Raw genomic sequence first — 14,150 nt, 5'->3', positions numbered from 1 at the left:
TTAACTTACGAAGCTTTCTATTGAAATTGATTTTTTTTTTTTTTTTTTGCTTAGATTTGTATAAAGGTAAACTACAATAGCTACTGTGTGCTGCACTTAAATAAAGCCAATAAAATTTAAACTTTTTTGTTTAGCATCTAGGGGAGGGTGTAACACAGTGCCAAGATCCTGATGAACCATCACTGGAGTACATCAGAATTACTGCGAAAATTTTTGCAAAATATATCTGCTTGGGTACTGCATGTGTATTTTGTAAAATCTCAGTAGGACGGAGATTCTGATTTCCAGGCATGGTTGAGAACTGCAAATTTTGAGTCTAATATTTAGTTTTGTAAATAAAAACTCTCCTGTATGGTTCAAATGAGGGGTTGCTGCTGCTGCTAAGTCACTTCAGTCGTGTCCGACTCTCTGCGACCACATCCCTGGGATTCTCCAGGCAAGAACACTGGAGTGGGTTGCCATTTCCTTCTCCAATGCATAGAAGTGATGAGTGAAAGTGAAGTCGCTCAGTCATGTCCGACTCTTCGCGACCCCATGGACTGCAGCCTACCAGGCTCCTCTGTCCATGGAATTTTCCAGGCAAGAGTACTGGAGTGGGGTGCCATTGCCTTCTCCAAAATGAGGGGTTGGGAATGACTACAGAAGAGTTCAGAAAACTGTATTCAATATCTCTATATATCACTATAGTATAAATTATCTATGGATTAAAAACTTTAATATAAAGTCCTGTATGCAAAATGAGAATTAATGGGAATATTAGAAAATACAACATGGTACCAGATAGTACAAATGACACACACCTTTATAGTACTAAAATGTTTAAAGAAATCAGTTCAGGCTATTGTATATTGATGCTCTAACTCCTAATTTAAGAATAAAAAGTTCAGTGGTTGATATGCTTTGCTCCAAGTATACTATGCTTTCATATCTTTGGGTGCTTACTGTCACATATTTTTAGAATAGGCTTTGGTATTAAACTGGCACAGGCATGATAATATTTATTGACATGAAGTTTCACATATTTTCTTCTGAAAAAATGTAATTAAAGGGATGTAATTCAACTGTAACTTTTAGGGCTTAAAGACAGATATTGGTGGATAAGTGTAATTCACTCTTTTTCTACTGTTGAATATAAAATGAATGTGATGTGGATTAATTATGCTCTTACACCCCAGCGCAAATATAACTCCACAAAACACAATTTACAGGAAAAGTGTGCTAATAAAACACAGCTCTCATTATTAATATATAACTAGCATAAGGTAAAATGCCATCTTTACTAGATTTATAATTTGAGTACATAAATATTTAAAAGATCCCTTTAATTTTTTAAATTAATATTTGCTTTGCATTTGTTCAAGGAAAATCTTCAAATGTCTCACATTGCTTTTGGAATGCTGATATGCACTTATATGTATTATTTAAACACTCATATTTGTGAGGTATACCCAGATTTTTAAAAATGGTGAACATTAAGACTATTTTTAGCCCCTAGAAAAAGTAGACCAAGAAGTAACAGAAAAACAATTTAAAAATACTCAGTGGGCTTTCCTGATGATCCAGTGGTTAAGAAGCAATCCACCTGCCAATGTAGGGGATATGGGTGTTCCATTCCTGGTCCAGGAAGATTCCACATGCTGTGGGGCAACCACGCCTGTGTGCCACAACTACTGAGCCCACGCTCTAGAGCCTGCGAGCCACAACTCCTGAAGCCTGTGCATCCCAGAGCCCATGCTCCACAACAAGAGAAGCTACTGCAATGCAAAGTCCATGCATTGCAATAAAGAATAGCTCTGCTCTTCACAAGTAGAGGAAGCCCAGATGCATCAACGAAGACCCAATGCAGCAAATACATTAGTAAATATTTTTTAAAAACCTCCAAACTAATGACACCTTCTGAAATATGTTATAATAATAATAGATGGAGACATTACTATGTGCCAGACATTTTCTTGGAGTTTTAGGTCTACAAGATATTCATTACAATAAAGTCATAATAGCTACAGAAAGAAGTTATTGCCTATTCTTAACCTTATTTTGTGGATGCCATCATCATTGAATATTCTCTTTTGCTTTAACACCTGATCCAATCTCCTGGTGAATGCTATTGACTCAATGTTCAGAATATATCACAGAGTCTACCATTTTCCATCAACTCAACTGCAACTATCCTAATCTAAGCCTCCATCATCTCCTTACCTGGATTATTGCAAAAGCCTCCTGATTTCCTTGTACCCATCTGTACCTCACTATAGTCTCTTCTCAGTAGAACAACCAGAGCAATTGTTTTAAAACATAATCAGATTATTTTATTTTATAAAAAATGCTATTAAATAAAGGAGTAATTTTTTTGTGCTTGACATATGATATCTCAAATTTTTAAAGTATTTTATAACTATTTTTATTTGGATTGCTAGTTAATATTGCTATAAGAGAAGGAGGTCCAAAGATTTAGGGGTGAATAGTTGCCAGGTTGAAGAAGGAATTCATAGGGCCTGGACTCCATCTCAGGCCTGTCTGTGCTGATCGGGCTCGGCCACCTCTCCAGTGGACTCTGAACTCTCTGCTTAGTGCCTGTGGGAACGACAATGGAAGGATAAGACCCCCTCCGGACAGGGGAACCTTGAAGATCATATCCAGGTTACTCATCACCTAAGAGAAAACAGACACTAATCACCCCTGCCTCCGGACACTATCTATCAGAATGTAAGCACAGGCCTATCGGTTATTAACTATTTGGAATGTAACTGCGGGCTTATTGATTATTGACTGAACACATAACACGTGAATGATGGGGATATTGTAGTTGTATTTACCCTTCCTTTGTTTATGTAAGTCTCAAGGGAATTGGGGTAGTGGGTTTGGACACGTACACATCGTATACATGGGGTATAAAAGATTTTCACAAATGCTGGTCGGGGTCCTTGGCTAAGAGGAGACTCTGCCTTGGGCCCACCGGTGTAATAAACTGCACTCCACTATCTGCATTGTCCTTCTGAGTGAGTTTGTTTCCCGGAAAGCGTGGCTATAACAAGGTAAGTGCCAATAAAAGTGTTTATGAAATCCATATGTATAGTTAGACTGTGCAGGAATAAGGTTCAGGGCTGTGCTTCATTTACACTAGAGCATTTCCTTGGAAAAGCCAGGAGAACTTACATACCAGTGAGGTCATATCACCTGGGCAGTCAAGCTGATGTTGCACTTCGCTGGGTCAAAATGCATTTTATTTTAAAAGGTAACACACACATACACTTACATGCACATACACACCCACATACACACTCACACACAAACATGCTTACTGAACCACCCCGTCATCTGCTAATATATTTCTTGAGAAATCTCTGCAAGGATCCAAATAGTAGGTTTATACATTCAGTATCAAAACCAGCCAGCCACTGCCACCAGACTGTAATCTTGTACTTGCTACCATTCCTTCATATAAAACAGGGAGTTGAAGTGATTTTCAAATAGTGTGGGAGACCAAAGGGAAAGCTGTTTTAACTCCAGTAAGCGCAGAATGCTATTACTGAGCTGTGGATGGCTCCCCTACTATGGCATGCACTTAGCCACTTCCTCCCTCTGAGTTCGCAGAAGCTGTGATTATCAAATTCTAAAGCAGTAGTTTGAAAAATGACTTGGCTTTTGAGACTATGTGGGATATATATATATATTATCTCTGCTTGCCATGGGGAGCTGAGTATCTGCTATTGACATAAAGTTTATGAAGCACTTTGAACTTCTGAGATAAGACAGATATGATTACAAAGAAAGAAAGAATCTTAAAAAAGAGTAAAAAGGGAGTACTGACCCTATGTTTTTTTATCCCATTCATATGATTTTTATTTTAATAGAAATTCTATGTGAGGAGGGGGACACAAGACCCCATTGGGAGATGGTAGTGAACTTATAAGAAGAAGTAATAAGTGATTTAAGATAAAAGAATTTAATGTGTATGAAATCATGGCTTTTGGATTCAGAAACTTGAGTTTCAATCCTTGCTCTACCCATTACAATATGTCAGGCATTATTCTATATGCTTTACAATAATCAACTCAATTCTTAACAACAACTGCATGAAGTGGATACAAGTAATATTCCCATTTTATGGATAAGTAAACAGAGGCACAGAAAAGTTAGTCACTTGCTCAAGTCACAAGGACACATAACCAGTAAGTGGCAGAGCCAGGATGAACTGAGACAGTTTATGCTAAGGTTCTCATTGTATCAGTAAAAGTAGCCACATTATTTGAACATTTATTCTTTCCCAGATTGTATTGTATCTAACCAATTGTGCATAGAGCTGAAAAATATTAGTTTTTAAAATTTAAATCATGAAACTTACCACTTATAAACATGTTGTATGTTTATGAGTAAATATTTTATAATATATATTTTCTTTACAACATGTTTTAATTAATTCATGATTCAGCAGGACAAAACTTATATCTGAAACTAACATTTCTCTCCTAATTTGCTTGTGGCAGTCATTTGATCCAATTTTCAGCAGCAATTTAGATGAGTATCTGTTACATTACTTGCCATTATATTCAGCTCTAGGATATAGTCGATAAAAAATCTCAAGCATCATTAGATAATAAGTCATTTTGATATGTATCTGATAAAAATGCATTTCTGGATAAACATAATGGAAGGGCATAAGTATATATGCATTTCAAATACCATAGGAGGTCCTGATAAATTATCCTAAAGTAATTTCGCACATTTACAGGAGAAATGGATACAAACTATAAAATATATTCTGAGAATGGCTACAGAAAAGAACAAATTGTTTAGGTCCCTAAACGCCTATGAATTTCATTTTGCCTTAAAGAGCATACTTGCTTGAGAGTATGCATTTTGTGAAGAGCATTGCTCTATAATAATTAGATGATTTTGCTGAATTCAGCTTCTAGCATTGAATCTGGACACCAAGTATAGTCAGTGTAAATATATCATTACTGTTAATATTGAGATCAGTTGGAAGAAGAAGGCATGGAATAAAGAAAAATGAATGAAAATGGGATAAGAGAGAGAGGTAAGATGCACACAGACTGTCCAAATAACACTGTGCAAAAAATGAAGTGAAGAATGCTTGAGATCATTTATTCACATAAAAAATGAAGAAAAAACATATAACACAATTCAAATAGCAAAAGTCAGCCTTTTTTATAGAAGAAAATTGGCTATGTCTCTGTAGATAAATATATATTAAGGAATACAGTGACATGCACATATATGACCTCTGCTGGGGTGAAAAATATTTAGTCTTGTGATTATTTTTTATATTTGTATTTTTCCCATCAATAAATATTTTTATAGCATATTATGGTTTTTTAAAATACAAAAAATATCATAAATACATTTTGAAATATAACTTCATGGTGTCTTCTTAGCTGTGCTATTTTGTACTACTACATAAAACAAATGAGTTTTGTATATGCCACACTGTCAAAGATAAGTCACTTTAAAAAGAGTGCTTAAAAATTTTTTGTTCTAAAATAAATATCAGACAGAGGTTAATTCTTTCTCGTTTTGTTTTCTAAATAGCCAAATGAACTTAAGATGAACAAAGCTGATAAAATCCATCTTCTCATATGAACTTGAGTCATTATTGGTAAGTATACATCAATTTAAAGCGTTCAGCACTATATATAAGGCATAAAATATCTTGCTAAATAGTTAAATATAATAAAGCAAAAGGAAAGGCTATGTGAAGCAACTGAGTTTCATTAATCTCTTTCTTTATAATATCATTTGATATGAAAAGTCAATTTATAGGAGAAATCAATTATATTATCATGTGTATATACTTCTCCACCTCAGTAACTCTAACGTATCACACTATCAGAGAAATGCATCCTAGAGAAATTGCTGCTATTCTTCATGGAAGAATCCATGAATAGCATTATGGAAAAATTAATTTATGATAAATGTTTTAAATCTAGAACTCAAAATAGCTCATTTAAATGCCATCAGGAAAGAACACCTCACCCGCAAAAAGGAGTCTAGGGATCCATTCTCCATATATTCCACCACAATCATTACTGGTCTGCCTGCCAAAAGAGCAAGAGAATATATAAGGATTAGAGCAATTACAGAAATATGTGATACAGTTAGAGATTTCCAGCTGTGGCAGCTAAATTATTTGTTTATTATTAGTAGGACCTTCATTTTCCAACATGCTTCTATAAATATTAAACATACACAGTTCTCCATTTTTTATAGCATTATTTCCTTTGAGTTCATAAAAAGAACGTGAATTACAATATGAATTACTAAGTAATTAAGCATTTCCTTTTCTAAAGCCCTGCAATCACTTGTTTAGATTATGTTGTCCTGAGCTCTTCCTTAAAAGACAATCAACAAGCTGAAGTCAGAGTTTAAGTAGTTACTGGAGCTGCTCTGGCAGCTCTGGTACAACTTCTCGTCCAGTGAGGCAGTAATTATGGCAGAATTGCATTAGACTTAGCCTTTCCAAAATACTCCTAAAAGCAAAGCAGAAAGAAGAAATTCATAAATTCTCTTCAAGAAAGTATAAATCATCAGTCATAGTCTACTTTTAAGGGCTTTTAAGTAGAAAAACACCAGTAGATTGATGAATGCTACAAAGTTGGTGGGATTTGTAATAGTTCTTGATCATCTCTTTATTGGACATAAATTAGATCAACAGAACTATGATGGCAGTACATGAAAAGTAAATAACTCTGATTTCATAGTCTAGTGCAGAAGCTAAAATCAGAAGTTGAACATCATTTCTTTCTTTTTTGTCATATCTATTTGCAATTGTTACAGTTCCCAATATACCTCTATTAGATAGAACATTCAGCATAAATAGCTGTTTTCTTTTTCAAAGAAAAGAATCTATTTGTTCTGCCCAATTGCCCCAGTTTAAAAGATAAACTCATTTTAGGGAGGGAAAATTATATTTATCTGAAATAAACATGTATGACATATTTGCTTTTTACTTCTATATTTCTCACTTCTCATTGGGATTTTTAGCAATTCAATCTGCACTATGCACAGAGATTTTCCTCAGGAGCACAAAGAAGGTCTGGAAAGAAATTATGTGTCCCAATGAAGGAAATATTAGATCTCATATTGTAATTCATGTCCCTTTTATGAACTCAAAGCCTTAAGGGTTATAAAGGGTGACTGGAACAAATTAGTACAATGTCTGCAAATGCTAGATTTTACATTTGAATCTGTATTTTAAAGAAAGATGTGCAAAGGTTAAATGTAGTAATAAAGTTCCCAATTTATCATGCATAGAATTAGAATCCAAAGAAGTTTCCCATTTGGGCAAATTTCTATAATGTTCCTTAAAGTCATTAATTTCACCCAAATACATATTTAAAAGAACTTATCAGAAAATATTGTGGTCAAATGAATTGTCAGCACTACTGAAGGGATCTAGAAGATTTGGGCTTTAAATCTGAGAATCTGTCATGAAATCCTTTATTTGGCCATTGATTTCAGAGAGCTTGAAGACAGCAGCTGGGTGCACACACTTGATTGGCAAGGTGGAGAGAATAAGAGGTCATTTTTATACTTAAATATAAAAATTATGAACTCAATATTCCAGTTTGAATGATAATGGATTATGAATGTTAAGAGAAAATCTGGTTATTACAATGACTGCCCAAGTTCTTCTTTTCATAGCCGCACTTTTCCATCTTGACCATTGCTGTCAGAGAAACATATTTATTTTCTAAAAATATATTTTAAAACACATAAAAGTATATGTTTTAAAAACTGACATTCCCTATTACCCAGAGAAACTGAGGCGTAGAAAAGTAAATTATTTGTCCCAAATCCAACAGCTGGGAAGTGGCAGTATCAGGCAGTCTGTCTCAGAGCTTAAGCTCTGACCTCTCTGCCAAAGGTACCCCTCAGGTGTGTTTCATAGATCAGAACGGTAGGTCCCATCCTGTCAGTCAATCCTCCCCAGGGTGGAGTGCACTGCTCCTAACTAGTCTTCATCTGCTGGCCCATCAGCTGTCATTCTTATCTACACCTGTTCAGTCCTGCTTCCTTCTCCCTTTCTTTTTGGTGTTCTCCTGCCAGGATTATCTCCCAACTTGTTTCCTTCCCTAATCATACCTCACATACCTCCCTGGAATTTGTATACTGTACCCCTTCCGTGAAAGCCTCCCACAGTGACATTTCCTATAGTTGCATTCCCATCACATCTATTGTCTGCATTAGGAAAAGTGTTCCTGGTTTTTCCCCTCCACCTTCCCATAGATGCTTTGTCTCTCTATTCACTGGATTTCTCAAGGTCACCTCCCATAGAGCTAAGCAGAGTAGGTACTTCATAGAAACAAACTAATTTTTCTCATCATTTTCACAATTCCTAAGAGACTAACACTGAACTATTTCAGCAAGATTCTAATCTATGTGAATACAAAGTGCTTTGAATTAGGTCTGTCTATAACTCCTTGGGAGATACCTTTATACAATCTTAAAACTCATCAGTGACAAGTTTCATCTTCTCATTAAAGATAATAAAGTATCAAATGAAGACTCCCCCGGTTTCTTGTAAATTAAAAGTTTCACACCTGAGTGTTGCGACTTTTGTATTTTGTTCAGTAGCATCAATTGAAAGCATGTGTTATTAAACTAAGGCATTATTTTTTTAGCATACTGATGGTATCTAACCTGTAATTTGCTTCCTAGTGGTTTTCTATAGGAAGTTAGTCACACTGTGAAGATTACAAGTTTACAGTCCATGATTACATTTTATAATCAAGAAAATTGATAAGTATAGGGGAAATTATCAAAGTTAGGATGGTATTCTTCAAATATGAGGTTAGGTGAGAGAAGTCTATTGGTTACAGTGCTTTTTCCGTGTTATTGTTCAGTTCAGTTCAGTTCAGTCACTTAATCATGTCCGACTCTTTGTGACCCCATGGACCACAGCACGCCAGGCCTCTTTGTCCATCACCAACCCCAGGAGTTTACTCAAACTCATGTCCATTGAATCAGTGATGCCATCCAACCATCTCATCCTCTATCGTCCCCTGCTCCTCCTACCTTCAATCTTTCCCAGCATCAGAGTCTTTTCAAATGAGTCAGTTCTTCGCAACAGGTAGCAAAAGTACTGGAGTTTCAGTTTCAGCATCAGTCCTTCCAATGAATATTCAGGATTGATTTCCTGAATCAGTGTTATTGTTAAATATGTATAAATTAAATGTTGTATTTTTGCTCTTGGAAAATACATTTGGATGTGATTCTTTTTTATATTAAATATTTTCAAAATATTTCAGCTTATTTCCATTTTTACAGTTTAAAAAAATTATTTATTTACTTTGATTGGAGGCTAATTACTTTACAAAATTGTAGTGGTTTTTTGCCATACATTGACATGAATCAGCCATGGGTGTACATGTGTCCCCCATCCTGAGCCCCCTCCCAACTCCCTCCCCATCCCATCCTTCTGGGTCTTCCCAGTATCAGTAACCCTAAGTGCCTCATGTTGCAGGATTAACTCAGTATTCACATTGCACTGAAATGAATGGATAAGCTCCATGGTTCTTGAATGTTAGTCACCTCAAAATTCCCAGATCTTTTTTTAGAAGCCTTACCAGTTAAAGAGTTCTTCATAAACACTTCTACAAGTCACACAAAAAATGAATTTCTTTGGTTTTCCTTCATGAATAGCCCAGATATTGTTACAGATATTTTTGAACTGCATTAGAATCAAGATTCTATAAGAAATCACTTATATTCGGAACACAATGAATCACAAAATCCAATGTCACCTTTTTCTGCTATAGAGACCAATAATTTTCTTTAATCAGGACTTTTATAGATGATTAACTAATGAATCTTTTTCAAATTTGCAGCTTAATACATATGATGACTTTTATACAGGAGGTATTGAGAAACCATACAATAAGGCTATTGTTAAAGGAAATAAAAGAGAGGTATTCTTTAAATGTCAGGGAAATGTGGGGGCAACTACTTTGAGAGCAAAAGTGTCCCCCTATTTTGGCCTCAGAGAAGACTCTGAAAGGAGATTATAGATTCAATATTTTCATATAAATAATGAGTTTTTGATGGATGTAATATATCAGCTTGGCAATTTCTCATGTACAGTCAGTATTAAGAATCTTAACAAATCTCAACAACCCTAAAACTATTACAGATTTAAATCAATGGTAGTTTACTTAGCATCATATAGCGTCCACATTTTGTCTAATAGATAACAAAATTTGTGATAATAATTTGGATTGACAACTAGACTGTATTTTTTCCTCCCAAGTTGTAATTTAGGACTTCTTGAGCCTGTTATTTATTTCTACCACCCTGTTTCTGCTGTACTGATAATGAATTATAATTATAATCTCAAATTGATTTGATAACAAATGAAATGGTTTTCTTATCCCTCTAAGGCATTCAAAGGATGTAGATGACATAAATTTGAACATTATATATTAAATAATTATTTTCATTCACAAGATGAGAACTAAAATTGGAGGACTGTTTTCTTCTTAACACTGTTGTCTGATGATTATCAGATCACGTCCTAAATGAATCGTATTCTCAGTGAATTCAAATACAAACTTAAAAAATTTCCCTTGAACTTTCTTTTCCTCCTCTATTCCTGTTTTGATTAAGATATGACCATGTATCTAATAACCCAGGTTTGAAACTCTGTTGTAATACTGGATTTTCTACTTTATCAAACCCTTCTTAGTCCATAAGTTATTAAGTGGTGCTGACTCTATACAAAATCTATTATCACTGTTCACACTCTGCATTTTTTTCCTCTTGCTTGGCCTATTACAATAATCGTTTATTGGTTGTACCTGTTAATGCTTACATAATCGTTATTTTAAACATTCAGCAATATAGCAGATATACATATTTAAGCGCCTACTATGCATCATGTACTCCTCTGGTTTCTGGAGAAACATCTCCAATCAATACAAGATTCAGCTCTCAAGGCGTGTATAGTGGAAAGGCGGATGGAAATAAGTAAAGAATAACTATAAAGAGCTAAAGACTGTTTTACATATTGCATTGTTTCTTCAGGATTAAAGTCCAAACTGCTCGGCAGCTGCATTCCTTCTCAGTCTCTCCTCTCCCTTTGTCTCCTTTGGACTCGTTTACCACCCTAGTTCTCCTACCTCCTGTTTTTCAAATTCTCTAGGGAACTTATCATTCTCTAAGAATGACTTTACTTGTACCTTCCTCTTCTTGGAAGACTGCTTTCTTACTCTCTTCATTTGGTAAAGTCATATACCTATTTATCTAAAAAAAACCAGAAACTTAAAAACCATCTCCATTGTCAATTCTCCTGTGAATCACTTTTTGTTTTAGGGAGATTTGATTGTTTACTTTCTATTTTGTTTACATTTAATCAAGCAATTATATAACACTTATTAGGTATGACATTGATACTAACTACACAGGTGTCTGCCTCCCTCTCTAAAATGCCACTGAGGTCAGGACTAGTGCTTAATATGTCTCTGTAAGTTCACTATCTACATTTTGCACAGAGTGTGGTATAGACAAGGTACTCAATTTTTTTTTTTGACTGGAATGTCAAAAGGAATACACAAATAAAGATGTTTTCTAAGAATAATTCTAGACCTAGAGCAGTTACTGAAATAACAGAATGTCAAATCAATGGACTTTAATTCTAAATTATTTGTATTAAGGGGATGACAGAGGATGAGATGGCAGGATGGCATCACCAACCTGATGGATGTGAGTTTGAGTAAGCTCTGGAAGTTGGTGATGGACAGGGAAGGCTGGCGTGCTGCAGTCCATGGGGCGGCAAAGAGTTGGACATAACTGAGTGAATGAACTGAACTGAACTGAATTTGTATTATGAAAATATGGTTTTGAACAGAAAAAAAAGCATAATTCCAATTTCAGTTAAGCTACCTTCATGATCTTGGGCAAGTTATTTTAGTTCTTTAGCTTTTGCATCTATACAATGAGGATAATATTACATATCATATATAATTTTTCAGAGGAGTAGATGAAAAAAAATACAATTGACACAGAGTCTGACAATAGCTGCCACTCAAAAATGTTGGTGTAACTTTACGTTCTTTTCCTTTGGGGTATGGTTACTTATTTCCCCTTATTATCATAATTGTTCATTATGCAGAAAAAATAGTTTTATAAAAATGGACCATTCCCATACTTTACTGTACTTTGGTGTTGATATAAAAATTCTTTTATATCCCATGGCAAGGTAAAAAAAAATTATAGTTCAGTTCAGTTCAGCTGCTCAGTCATGTCTGACCATGTGCGACCCCATGGACTGCAGCACGCCAGGTTTCCTGTCCATCACCAACTCCTGGAACATGTTCAAACTCATGTCCATTGAGTCATTGATGCCATCCAACCATCTCATCCTCTCTTGTCCCCTTCTCCTCCTGCCTTCAATCTTTCCCAGCATCAGGGTCTTTTTCAATGAGTCAGCTCTTCACATCAGGTGGTCAAGGTATAGGAGTTTCAGCTGCAGCATCTGTCCTTCCAATGAATATTCAGGACTGATTTCCTTTAGGTTGGACTGGTTGGATCTCCTTGCAGTCCAAGGGACTTTCAAGCTCTTCTCCAACACCACAGTTCAAAAGCATCAATTCTTTGGCGCTCAGCTTTCTCTATAGTGCAACTCTCACATCCATACATGACTACTTGAAAAATCATACCTTTGACTAGATGGACCTTTGATGGCAAAGTAATGTCTCTGCTTTTTAATCCGCTGTCTAGGTTGGTCTAAACTTTTCTTCCAAGGAACAGGCATCTTTTAATTTCATGGCTGCAGTCACCATCTGCAGTGATTTTGGAGCCCAAATAATATAGTCTGTCACTATTTCCACTGTTTCCCCATCTATTTGCCATGAAGTGATGGGACTGGATGCCATGATCTGAGTTTTCTGAATGTTGAGTTTTAAGCCAACTTTTTCACTCTCGTCTTTCACTTTCATCAAAAGACTCTTTAGTTCTTCTTCACTTTCTGCCATAAGGGTGGTGTCATGTGCATATTTAAATATCATTCTATAATATAGAGTTTCTGCATGAAGTAGATTCTTACTCCTACCTAAAAAGCCATCTTGTGTTTTCTGTACTCTATTTGTAGATTTCTGCCTCTACCAATATATCTTAGGTTACTCTGGAATTGATTTTAATCTTAGACCTGTTTGAAACCTCTAAATACGTATAATAATCATTGCTAATTTTGTTCAATGCTTTCTCTTAATTGTTTTACTTTGCTTCTAAAATACAGAAGTGATCCAAATACCTTTGGATTAATGCTTAAGAATAAATTATTTTATTCTGTGATAAAAAAGTTGAGCAGAAATTAGGAGGGTTTTTTGCATTTATGAAAACAGTATCACTTCTGGATTTTAGAGTAAGTCAAAGACATGAGGCTAAAGAAATGAAACATAATTCTCTCAACAGTTCCAGAAAGCAGTGGCTTACCATCTGTATCGATTAACTTCAGTAACATTCAGTACTGTCTTTCTTTCCACTAGAGATTACATATGGGCAAAAAGACACTTCTCTTTAACTAGAAGTGTCTTGTTGACAATGAAAGTTACTACCAAAGATGTCTGATTTAGATTGTGGTTTCCAAAGTAAGACACTAAGCATACTGTAAGATTTTAGTAACATTTGAGTTAAGAATGGCTTTCTTGATTTTTTAGTACATCAGCACATATAAAAGTAATGTTATAATAGTCAAATTTAAAGCATATGCATTGAAATTAGTTATTTATGACTTTTAGATTTCCTTCTATTGTAAAAGAAATAATTGATTATATAATAATCCATAATTTAATTAATATTGGGGTTTCCTTTGTGGCTCAGTTGGTAAAGAATCCACCTGCAGTGTAGGAGACATAAGAGACCCAAGTGTGATCCCTGGGTCAGGAAGATCCCCTGGTGAAGGAAATGGCAACCCACTCCAGTATTCTAGCCTGGAGAATCCCATGGACCAAGGAGCCTGGTGGGCTACAGTCCATGGGGTGCAAGAGTCAGACATGACACTAGGCAGCAATGAACAATACACACCAGAGAATCCTTATAAACTTGTAATACTGTGAAATGTTCAAAACAGGAAAATGAAACGTATGCTAAGTTCAAAGCAAAATTAAACTGCATGTCAAATAAATTACTTCAGA

The 14,150-nt window shown here is 35.2% G+C and overlaps 1 protein-coding gene across 1 annotated transcript in view; it reads right to left on the bottom strand.

Annotated features, from left to right (window-relative positions):
- The window catches only part of EPHA6 (EPH receptor A6), a 962,333-nt gene that overhangs the window by 165,412 nt on the left and 782,771 nt on the right, over positions 1–14,150 (bottom strand). Inside the window, exon 13 of the mRNA XM_043449041.1 lies at positions 5,995–6,056. Within this exon, the coding sequence (XP_043304976.1) occupies positions 5,995–6,056 (62 nt within the window). The remainder of the gene's footprint in view (positions 1–5,994; positions 6,057–14,150) is intronic.

The sequence above is a fragment of the Cervus canadensis genome, chromosome 27, assembly GCF_019320065.1.
Source record: "Cervus canadensis isolate Bull #8, Minnesota chromosome 27, ASM1932006v1, whole genome shotgun sequence".
Classification (NCBI taxonomy): Eukaryota; Metazoa; Chordata; class Mammalia; order Artiodactyla; family Cervidae; genus Cervus; species Cervus canadensis.
Note: the sequence above shows the minus strand (reverse complement) of the source record. Positions and strands in the feature narration are given on the sequence as shown.